The following is an 11,444-nucleotide window of genomic DNA, read 5'->3' as shown; positions in this document are numbered from 1 at the left end:
CTCAATATTTAGGGGGGAAAAACTTGCTAAAAAGTTGTTATAAATCAAATTTCAAATTTTCCATTTGTTTACGCACACTGAGGGCTGAGTTGAGCTGATTTTGTAGAGCTGCATCTCTGTGTCTCAGGGAATGGCTCTTCATCAGAAGGTGGCCGGAGAGAGATCGGGACCCGGTTCTGCTCCGGCTCAGTCCTTCCTGGCCCAGCAGAGACAGTGGACACAAGCCCGCAGAGGCCTGTCCCGCCTGCAGCCCAGATAGACCCACTCACACCGCCGATCCTGGACGAACGCTTCTGTGTCTGTCTGTCACCGGCCTGCTGAGAGCCGAGAGAGGATGTCTTTTATCAATGTGTTTTAGATGAAGCTTTGTGTTATTTTTAGTTGATGTGAGCGTCAGTGTGTAGTCGAGTTTTAGTTTAGTGTTAATTAGCGCCAGAAACCACTGCGTTTAATGAAGTAGCTTCTTTTAATGTCTTTTTACTGTAGTTTTGGGTGTTGATCAGGGTTACGGTGCATGTGAACGCACTTTACACACCCGGTGCCTTCTGCCATCCGTCAATCATCTGCTGCACAGAAACCAAACGCTGAATGCTGGAAGCCTTTAAAGCCACGAACAAATGAAGTGCTTTTATAATGATTTTTTTTCCCAGAGAGCTGCTGTGTTTTAATGACACTAATCATGGAAGTTTCCACCGGTTGCTGCTTGACGGTTTTTAGGTTTTTTGTTTTTGTTTTGATGTAACGTCACCAAAGTCTGTCACTGGTATTTATTGAGGCGGAAACACTACTGACTGTGAACACTGTGTTCTGGCCCTCGTCAGTCCGGACGCTGAGCTTCTTTCGTTCGTTTGTTTGTTCTTCACTCTCTGAGAGTTTCGTCACAGTGCTGATGTTCATGAGTTGTTCGTGTGTTTCTCACGGTGTTTTCATCGTTCGCTCTGGACTGATGGGGTTTAGACTTTAGTCTCACTGTTCTTCTCTTTGCACTACAATAAAAGAGGTTATTGGTACAAAATATCAGAGCCGAGTCTGTGTGTTTGCTTTCGTGTTAGTCGCTTTGGACTAACAATAAATGATGAGACTCCAGTCAGAAATGGATGGATAATAAACCTTATTATTAAACATGATCCACAAATCAGCACTTGAAATACTGAATAAGTCGGATGAATAAGTACATTTATTGTTAAATGTATGGTCCATGACTCCATGTTTGCCTTAAAGATAATATTGAAATTGTAGAATTTATAGAACACTTAAAAGGTGAGCAAAAAAAGTAGATCAATATTTGCTGACAAATATGGGAACAGTATATTAAAAAGATGCCAATGACCGTTTTATAGTTCAGGCGTCTTAAGTATTTCCGATTACAAATATAATCCCGATCATGCTGCATTTTGCATTGTTGTGAAAAATCAATATTATAAATATGTGAAAAATAGTTTCTATTATGTTGCATTCTTATGTTTTCTTACTGTGGCACTGTACCGTTAGACGTGTTATTGAAATCACTTTATATTACTTTTTATTTTTATTCCAACTTTTTAGTTCAATCAAATTGTATGTATTAGTTTGAATCCAATTTTATTTAGTATTTCTTTTCATCAAATTTAGCTAGATGAGATGATCTCATTTGATCATTTATAGCACTGAACCGTTATATTGAATCATTTGAATCTAAATGAATTTATACGTAAACCAAACTATTGATTTCATTGTTTATTTGAATCATTTGTAATGATTTAAATGACATTTAATAAGACGAGTTAGTCTAATCTAAGTATCATTTATAGTACTGTATCAAATCATTTGAATCTATTTTATCTAAATGTATTTATTTGATTAAATATTTGTATTTATTGTAATCTAATTTAGGTAGATTAGTTAGCCAAATCTTATTTGATCATTTATGTATTTTGACATCTTTTAACTCTTTTGCTCTGAACAAATCGTTTAATCCATTAAATGTGAGGACTAAAAATGTCTACCGGAGTAAAATTTTGTCCAAACAGTCTTTCTAAAAACTAAACGAGCCTGTACATGAATGGTTTCTGGATTAAATATTAGGCCTAATCCAGAAACCACTGTGTTTCTGCTGTGATTTTTATTTTTCTTAACATATGTTTTCATGGATAATAAAACTATGAAATAAATAACTACACACAAAAAAAATGGTTGTATAAGCAATATTCACTCAGAAATTGCTAGTAAATTACGCGATTAATTACAAGTCAACGGCAAGTAACGCAGTGGAACGTGAAATTTTAAAGCAGAGAGACTACAACAGGATTTTCCTCTACACTGCGTTCAAATATCGAACTAAACGTGCAGTGTTTGTGAGAGGCGCTGCGGTTCTTCCTCCGGCCTGCAGGCGGCGACGGCGCGTCTCTCTCCGGCTCTGACTGCAGATGAAGTGCAGTATGGCGGAGCGACGCTGAAACACAACAAACCTGTGCGAGAAACATCGGGATAAAACCCCGAAATCCTGCCAATCCGGCCGCTCTGCGATCATAATCACACTCGGACCCGCGGCTCGATAATCGCGCTCTTTCTGTTTGTCGCCGACGGTGTTTTTGTTTCGTCGCGACGCTTTACGAGCCCATAACAAGGCAAGCTAACGTATCAGTCTTTCATTTTCACCTTTATTACGCATTTAAAATACATTTAATTCTTCATTAAACGGCTTCGGTGCAGAAATCACAACACCGCAGGAGTGGATGTAAAGGCTTTATTTATTATTTCACCGAACGGTAAAACGATGGAGAAAAAGCAGCATAAATCAGACAAACATCACCGCCATCATCATCCTCATCCTCTTCCTCATCCTCATCCTCACCAGTCCTCCAGCAGCAGCAGCAGCAGCAGCGGGGAGTCCGGCGGCAGCAGCCCGGCTCACGGGGCGCCCAGAGCGGCCAACGCCTTCGCCAACGACGGCAGCTTCATGGAGCTGTTCAAGAAGAAGATGGAGGAGGAAGAGAGGAGGAAGAAGAGAGAGGGCGAGGAAGAGGAGAAGACGAAGAGCTCTCCCGCGGCTCCGGACAAGAAGCCGCTAAGCGCGAGCAGCTTTGTAAGAACGGCAGTGGACGAGCTTTACATTAGCGTAACACACACACACACACACACACACACACATAAAGAGAGGGGTGTCCGTAGTTTCGGGCCACTGTCGCTTCCTAAAGCCCGTGTAACGCTGTCAGTCTGTTCCTGTTTGACTCAGGTGGGCAAGCGGAGAGGAGGCGCGAGACTGGCCCTCAAGACCGGGATGGTGGCCAAGAAACAGAAACTCGACTCCGAGGTGAGAGGCATGCTGTTCGGTCACGGTTATTAGCGATATGAATAAAATACGGATTACTATAGTTTACATTATGAGGCTATATGGAGATTCATACAAATAACGTGTATACAACAGGGGTCTCCAACCTTAGTGAAAACAATAGAAAAGCGGCTGAGAGCCACCCATATTACACAATACTTAAATCTCTTGAATAATTAGTATATCAAAACAAACTGTTATACACGGCATTGTTCAAATGTGCTGGACATATTAAATAAAGTACTGATACACACACTGAAATCATTTGACCAAGTTTCATGACTAAAGCCAACAAATAAAATTAGCAGCACACTAATGCACTCTTTGTTTGCATAAACGGTGAAATATAAACATTAAAAAATGATGGGCGGATTTTAAAGTAACACAAAATTATAACCTGTTGTTGTGCTACATGCTCAAGTAAAGTTTTGACTTTTTATTTTTTTTTAATTATAACATTTCAGCTGTTAAATCTTTTTTTTAATTTTTTTTTTTTATAAAAAGGATGAGGCAGAATGATACATTTTATCTGGTCCATAAACAGTTCTACATAAACTAATGTGCATTCTAAAAATCTCAACACTTCTGATACCGAGGTAGCCTGTTCTCATTTGGTCTGAACCTTAGACTGTATAAAAACATGGGCGTAGGGTTCCGAAGAGAGTTTTTGAAGCTCAAAAGTGGGCGGAGCCGGCCGTCGCCATCTTGGTAGTGCATCACCGCGCGTCACTCCCGGATAATCGAAGATGGGCAAAGAGGCGGGAGCAGGTTGCTGAAGCCACGCCCACCTAGCTTGACGCTGGTGACAGCAGCTGCAATCCACCTGTCACTCAAGTGGCCACACCCCTAATTATGCAGCACTTTAAAGCTTAATATAATTTAAACGGATGAGTTATAAAAAAATTCACCCCCCTCACAGTTGTCATGAAGGGCAAAATTAGTTATATAGACCAAAATCATTTTTTGAACCAGGCTGTAAACACGTTTTTTTCTGCTGTAAAGTTGGGCATTTTAACATTGGGACTCCCTTTTGGAGCCTCTAGCGGCCAGTCGATGAATTGCAGTTTAAGTCACTTCCGTGTTGGTTTCACGAGAGAGCGGGAGGTCTTGGTCTGAACAAAATATGGCAGACGGACTGAATGTATATTTTTAATGTCCTGATTGAGCAACCGTTTCAGACTCTCCAAAATCGCGCAAATGAGGCGTTTTACCAGCATTACCGTTTCCATGTAAAATGTTAGGTATGTTAGATGAATAATTAATTTAACCAGCGTTTAAATCATTACCTGCTTCAAAATGAATGCTGTTGACGAAATCATTGTTGAAACATTTGCAGTTAGCCTACTGTACGAATAAAAAAACTATAACAAAACGACATAAACGATGAATACCTGTACAAGGCGAATGAAGGTATATGTGTAGTAGCTACGAAGCATACATCTTTATTCAGATTTCAGAATGAGCACTTTATGTATATGTTGAGGATCTCGTCCGTCCGGTGTTTATCATGTTCATCTGATGTTTGCTACTGTAATGTATGAACGTAGCTTGTTAATAAGCAGGAGAAATCCCCGACGTTAAACAAAGAACCGTTTACGTGCCTCAGTGTTTCTATCTCACAATTCTGACTTTATAACGCACAGTTGCTTGTTATAAAGTCAGAATTGTGGGGGGGGAAAAAGGGTTGCGGTTTCCTTTTTTATTTAGTGGCGGGAAAAGGCTGCTGTCACGTTCCCTCCATAGACTGTTTAAACACATGGACGTAGTGTCCGTCACGTCACCCGTAGGTTTCCGAAGAGCTTTTTTGAAGCTCAAAAGTGGGCGGAGCCGGCCGTCGCCATCTTGGCAGCGCTTCACCACGCGTCACTCCCGGATAATCGAAGATGGGCAAAGAGGCGGGAGCTGGCTGCTGAAGCCACGCCCACCTAGCTTGACGCCGATGACGGCAGCGGCAATCCACCTGTCACTCAAGTGGCCACGCCCTTAATTATGCAGAACTTTAAGGCTTAATATAATTTAAACGGATGACTTATAAAAAAATTCACCCTCCTCACAGTTGTCATGAAGGGCAAAATTAGCTATATAGACCAAAACCACCTTTTGAACCAGGATGTAAACATGTTTTTTTCTGCTGTAAAGTTGGGCATTTTAACATGGGGAGTCTATGGGATTGACTCCCTTTTGGAGCCTCTAGCGGCCAGTCGATGAATTACAGGTTTAGTCACTTCCGTGTTGGCTTCACGAGAGAGCGGGAGGTTGCCGCTTGGTTCCCTCGCGAAAAAGTTTTGCGAGTTTCTCAGAGGAAAGCGAAAGTTGTGCATGCAAATGCAGAATGAACAAACATGACAAAGGGGAGGAAATGCTATATTTAAAATCTTCGTGTTCCCCTAGGAGCAGACGTTTGCTAGCGAACAAACCACTGAGATGTTTTTCTTTCGTTCTTTGAGAATCACCTTTTTTTTCCATAAAATATTTCTTTAGACATTTTCAAAATGTTCATATGCTTTATAATACTGTACAAGTGTATAATTTTGTAGTTTATTTCATTCCTACATGGTTATCTACCACAAGTCGAGCAGTATTAAAGGAACCATTTCCAAACACAGTAACGATTAATTTTATTTCATGATGATTTTCCACTCTCTCGCTACTTTACCTTTAAATATTTCTGTCTAAATGACTTCTGGTAGATTGGCAAAACAGGATGAAATTGTACATATTCAGAATTTTGTAATTGGTAAGATTTTTAAAGTTTTTAAAAGAAGTCTCTTCTGCTCATTTTTTTGTATTTCTGTGCCAAAAATCTTACTTCCGGGTTCATACAAGTTTCGGAGAGTTTTCTTTCGATCGTGGCTCTTCATGACGTGCTCAGAGAGAGCAATTTCTAACTTAAAATTCTAACTTTGGCGTATTTTTTTGTAACTTGCTAATGTAAAATTTCTAAATATATACTTTTTTTTTTTTTAATTTTGGATGAAATTATTCTCTTTGTGCATTTTAAACAGCATTGGCAAAAACAAAACTTGTTTCTTTCAGAAGAGGAAAATCTGGATTTAAACAGTAAAATGTTCAGGGTTAATAGTACCTGAATTTGAAACTTTACTCATTGTATTAATCCAAGCTAATAATAATAGTTTAATTTATAACAAGTTCAGAGCTCAAAACATATTAACACCAAATTCAGAGTAAGGTTGTTTGTCAACAAGTCTTCTTTGAGGGGCATCTAATTAGATATTTAAAGCAATATCAGCCCAGTATAAAAAGTAAACAATTATATTTTTTACTTACAACCAAATAAAACCATTCAAATCTGGCAGGAGCTTCATTTTCAGAGTCAAGTATAATTGATATTTTATGAGTGTTTTAATCTTAAATCAGCACTTTTATGATTCATGTAGGCCTATGACCATGCCAGTTTTCTTCTATATTTTGAGATTTTAAGGTTACCTCATTTCATTTTATGTATAACTTTAAGACGACAGATCATTTCAGTGTGGGTTAATACAGGAAAAAAAAAATCACTTAAAATATGATTTAAAACAAAATGAAAGAAAATATCAATAGAAATGTGTTTCTATATTCATTGTAACTAGAAATTTCTAAGTTGGAAAAAATCTATAAATGATCAAATGTTTGTTGAACCTACTTCAGTTCAAGTATAAACCAATACTTCAATACAAAACAATAAAGAAACTGCTCTGAGACAAAGAAACCTTTTTGAAAATTGTAAAAATTTTACATCACAGACAGAGAGTTTTCACTAAGGCTTCTGCATTTTTATTTTGCTTGTGTCCTGAAACTTAAGTAAACGAATCCTGAAAGTTCAAGTATATTACAATGGTCACCGTCCCACCCTTTGTCATTTGGTTTGAACAATTTAAAGGGCGTTTCGTTGGTAAACAGCACCAGAGACACAGACCCACACCAGAGAGGGAGGAACACCTTCACTCATCAATATTCATATGCTCCACACATTAAAAAAATCCTCATTTACAGAAGCTGCGCGCAAATCGACATGCAAACACACACACACACACACACACACAATTAAAAGTGTTTCTCTCCCCGTCACAGTGATCAGGTCTGTCTGTGTAAACATTGATACATATGTACAACCCATGGATCATCATTCAAACAAATAACATTACTCATCAGCATCAATATTCAAATGCATATAAAAACGGCTCCGTCTCATTGGACGGCCAGCACATCATGCATAAAAGTGGGCGGAGTCAGTCCCGGATCAGAGTTCTGCGATGTCATAGGTTCTTCCTCTTCAAGTCTCCGCCCTGCGTTTGATTGACATCTGCACACACACAGAGAGAGAGAGAGAGAGAGAGAAAGTCAGTAATGAAGCACTGCGACTCGTCCCGACTGAAGATGATGAAGAAAGCCGCAAACGCGTGCATGCAGGCAGCGGGAGCGTCGCGCGCTCAGCGTTTACCTGAGAAAGCCAGCTGTAAGTGTGGAGGCAGAGCGGCCTGAGCCCCTGACATGAGACCCTTTAACACATCTGAGGAGAGACGGGACAGAGAGACACACACCCCACGCATGAGACGCCACACGAGACACACACAGATTCAATGAGAGGAAGCAGATTCATGACGAGCCACGCGATGAAGAGCAGATGAACAACACACACAGCTGCGACATCTTATGTATTTTAAAGGGGTCATGAACTGAGAAACCAGAATTCCCTTGATCTTTTCACATATAAGAGGTCATTGTGCTATAAAAACATCCTGTAAGTTTCAGAACTCAACCTTCTCATTAGTTTAAAAACAGCTTATACTGAAGGCAGTCCGCCAAAACGTCAGCTTGTGGAATGTTCTACTTTATGATGTAATAGTGTGGATAAGCACCGCCTCTGCAGAAGATGATCAACAACATCACTGCCTGTTTAGTCCCGCCCACAATTCTACAGCGCTGCCTGTTTAGCCCCGCCCACGATTCTACATCGCTGCCTGTTTAGCCCCGCCCACGATTCTACAGCGCTGCCTGTTTAGCCCCGCCCACGATTCTACATCGCTGCCTGTTTAGCCCCGCCCACGATTCTACATCACTGTCAAGATTAGTTTACAAACAAGGCACAATTCTACACAGGATTTTCAGAAAGATTGAAACTAAAAGATGATACTGTGCCGGATATATTGGATCTGACAGTAATGTCGCACCACACAAGTGTGAGTAACTGTTTTCATTATGTGTTCACTATTGCTTTTTCTCTTCTTACAGATCACTTGATATGTATTCAGTTATTTATGCATTTTTGACCTAAATCACAGCAGCGTCTATCTGTGAGGAATGCCGGCTGTCAAACATACACAACTATTATCCAATAAGAGCAGTGGGCGTTTACTTCCCAGTCTACAATCCTCCACGCATATTCTGTTCTAGCTTTCTGATGAGGAGGGTTAAAACAGGACAGAAAATAGCCTATTACTCCTAAATGATGATGGTTTTTGATGGAAAATTCTTGATAACATTAAGTGCACCTCAGAGAACAGTACACAATCAAATCCAAGGCAGTTCATGACCCCTTTAAGTTCAACAATGACAACAGCATCACTGAACAAAATGTAAGTCAACATGATTTCTTTCCCATAAAAACATACTAATTGAAATATTTTCAAATAATAAAAGTGTAATAAATGTACTAAATAAGTAAATACTAACAGGTTACTGCAGGTGCACACACACACACACACACACACACACACACAACATCAACTAATGAGGGCTCATACGAGCCTACCTCTAGTAGAAAACCTAAGAAATCATTCAAAATAAGTCTAAATTATGGACGTTTTATCCATGTTAAGTGCACAAGTGCATGTAAATGACTGAAGGACCAAGATGAAGAAGAACTGTAACTTTGCATTTACTTTGTTTTATTAGCATACAGTGCCTTGCGAAAATATTCCTACCCCTTCATTTTTTTTCACATTTTGTTAAGTTGCTGCCTTATGTTAAACTGCTTTAAATTACTTTTTTCACACATCAATCTATACTCCATACACCATAACGGTAAAGCAAAAAACAGGTTTCTAACATCTTTGCAAATGTATTCAAAATAAAAAACTAAAATGATCCCATTGCATAAGTATTCATCTGGGACAGTTGAAATTTAGCTCAGGAGCATTCATATTGCTTGTAGATGTCACTACACTTCGAGTGAAGTTAACCTGTGGCAAATTCAATTGAATGGGTATGATTGGGAAAGGCACACACGTCTTAATTAAAGGTAGAAAAGCTGATAATGTATATCAGAGCAAAAATCAAGCCCTGAGGTCAAAAGAACTGCCTGTAGAGCTCAGAAACAGGTTTGCGTCAAGCCACACATCTGGGGAAGAGTTCAGAGAAAAAAAATCTGCTTCATTGAAGGGTCTCTGTTACCCTTAATGGAAGACATTTGAAACAACCAGGACTCTTCCAAACTGAGCAATTGATGGAGAAGGGCTTTGGTTAGTGTGGTGATCAAGAACCTGATGGTCACTCTAGTTGAGCTCCATGATCATATGTGCAGAGGGGAGAAACTTACAGAAGGACAAACATCACTGCAACACTCCACCAATCCAGTCTTAATGACGGTGTGGCCAAACTCAATCCTCTCTTCAGTTAAGACACATGAAAACACACTTGGAATTTACAAAAAAGCACCTAAAGGACCCTCAGACTGTGAGAAACGAGATTCTCTGGTCTGATGAACCTCAATTCCAAGCATAATGTTTGAAGGAAACCAGCTCTGCTCATCACCTGCAGAGTAGCATCCCAAAACTAAAGTGTGCTGGTAGCAGCCTCATGCTGTGACAGGGACTGATCAGAGTAGAAGAAACGCTCAGTGCAGCAAAATATAGAGATAGCCTTAATGAAAACCCAGTCCAGAGCATTCAGAACCTCAGACTGGGCAGAAGGTTCACCTTCCAACAGGACAATGAACCTAAGCACTAGGGATGTGCGCGACGACTAATTTGACTGCCGTTTAAACGAAAGTTTTGTATCCGACTAGTCTAAAAGCAAGAAACCCCCCAAAAAGAAAAAACCCTCTGTGCGTGCATGTAGCATACATTATAGCCTATATTTGAAATACTTAATCTATGAATCACACTGTCAAATCCCTCAATGAATTCCGCTTGCCGCACACTTGCCTCGCGTTATCATCATTTCATTTAGGCGGTTGTTAAAAAGAAAAAAACAAGAAGAGCATACCCTCAACGTCGGTCAAAGCATAGCTTATTTATTCAAATCAGCTGGGGAAATGCAGAACAATGGAAAATCAATCAATAGCCTGACAGAATTCTTAATCTTCATATAACGTTAGCCAACATATTAAAACACAAGTCAAAAACAATAGGAAGGTTTATCAAGAAATAGCATTAAAACGGCTTTTAAAAACATACTTCGTGTAGGCTATATCGTCTAAAAACAAAATGCAACAATGCCCATTTTTCTTACTCAGACCATGCGTTATTTGTTCAGTGAAATTATCTCGTGGTCTGGTGAAAGACGGGACCTGAGGCGATTAACAATAAAATTCCTGCATTTGAAAAAACACGCTCGGCAGGAACTGAAGTCGCAGGCACGCAGAGATAACGAAAAGCAAGCCGATAAGAGTTTCAGAAAGCGCCTGGACATCCCGCACCACCACCGAAGTGGGTGTTTGTTAGAGGAATAGACGGCGCGGACGGGATCGCAGCGCCGGCGGGTTGTAGTGATTGACATTTGCTGGCTTTGGCCAGCCTCTAAGCTAACGCCTACGTGCCTGTATTGAATATGATTACGCATCGCTCCAGTAGAGTTATTGTAAGACAATTTGACATTACACTGTTTACACAATTTTTCAGTTTCCTTCTAATTCAAAATAATCCCACACCTTGCTCGTCTTTCGCATGGTCATTTTTGAACTCTGCAACTGACAGGAAGAAAACGCATGTGAGGTCTAAGGTAAAAATGTAGTTTCCACCCAGATAAACTTTTAAAAATAATGTATTATTTTTTAAATGTTTTATTTTAACTTATTTAAATGTTAAAATGATGGTAATTTGAATGATAAAATCATGTATTTTTTTCTGTCGTGTAATCGACTATTGTTTTCAGTGTCGACTAGTAGGAGCTGTACCGTTTAGTCGACTAG

The 11,444-nt window shown here is 39.7% G+C and overlaps 3 protein-coding genes across 4 annotated transcripts in view; 2 read left to right on the top strand and 1 right to left on the bottom strand.

The window, feature by feature from the left end:
* The window catches only part of hook2 (hook microtubule-tethering protein 2), a 22,610-nt gene extending 21,604 nt beyond the window's left edge, over nt 1-1,006 (top strand). The window contains exon 18 of the mRNA XM_016252864.1: nt 128-1,006. Coding sequence (XP_016108350.1) covers nt 128-259 — 132 coding nt within the window. The 3' untranslated portion in view covers nt 260-1,006. The remainder of the gene's footprint in view (nt 1-127) is intronic.
* Nucleotides 1,007-2,321: 1,315 nt separating this feature from the next.
* On the top strand, nt 2,322-3,671 carry LOC107567214 (uncharacterized protein C19orf43-like). Of its 2 annotated transcripts, XM_016252856.1 has the most exons (3): nt 2,322-2,796; nt 2,830-3,064; nt 3,215-3,671. In XM_016252856.1, exons 1-3 carry the CDS (start codon nt 2,756-2,758, stop codon nt 3,323-3,325), a joined length of 387 nt encoding a protein of 128 aa, XP_016108342.1. In that variant the 5' UTR covers nt 2,322-2,755; the 3' UTR covers nt 3,326-3,671. The 2 variants fall into 2 exon arrangements, with proteins under 2 accessions (XP_016108342.1, XP_016108341.1); XM_016252855.1 differs by having other exon boundaries at nt 2,323-3,064; nt 3,215-3,665.
* A 3,393-nt stretch (nt 3,672-7,064) lies between these two features.
* The window catches only part of LOC107567211 (ubinuclein-2-like), an 18,631-nt gene continuing 14,251 nt past the window's right edge, over nt 7,065-11,444 (bottom strand). Inside the window, exons 11-12 of the mRNA XM_016252852.1 lie at nt 7,755-7,823; nt 7,065-7,616 (exon numbers count right to left, since the gene is read on the bottom strand). Coding sequence (XP_016108338.1) covers nt 7,570-7,616; nt 7,755-7,823 — 116 coding nt within the window. The 3' untranslated portion in view covers nt 7,065-7,569. The remainder of the gene's footprint in view (nt 7,617-7,754; nt 7,824-11,444) is intronic.

Source organism: Sinocyclocheilus grahami, unplaced genomic scaffold (genome assembly GCF_001515645.1).
Source record: "Sinocyclocheilus grahami isolate Dianchi unplaced genomic scaffold, SAMN03320097.WGS_v1.1 scaffold1135.1, whole genome shotgun sequence".
NCBI classification, from domain to species: domain Eukaryota; kingdom Metazoa; phylum Chordata; class Actinopteri; order Cypriniformes; family Cyprinidae; genus Sinocyclocheilus; species Sinocyclocheilus grahami.
Note: the sequence above shows the minus strand (reverse complement) of the source record. Positions and strands in the feature narration are given on the sequence as shown.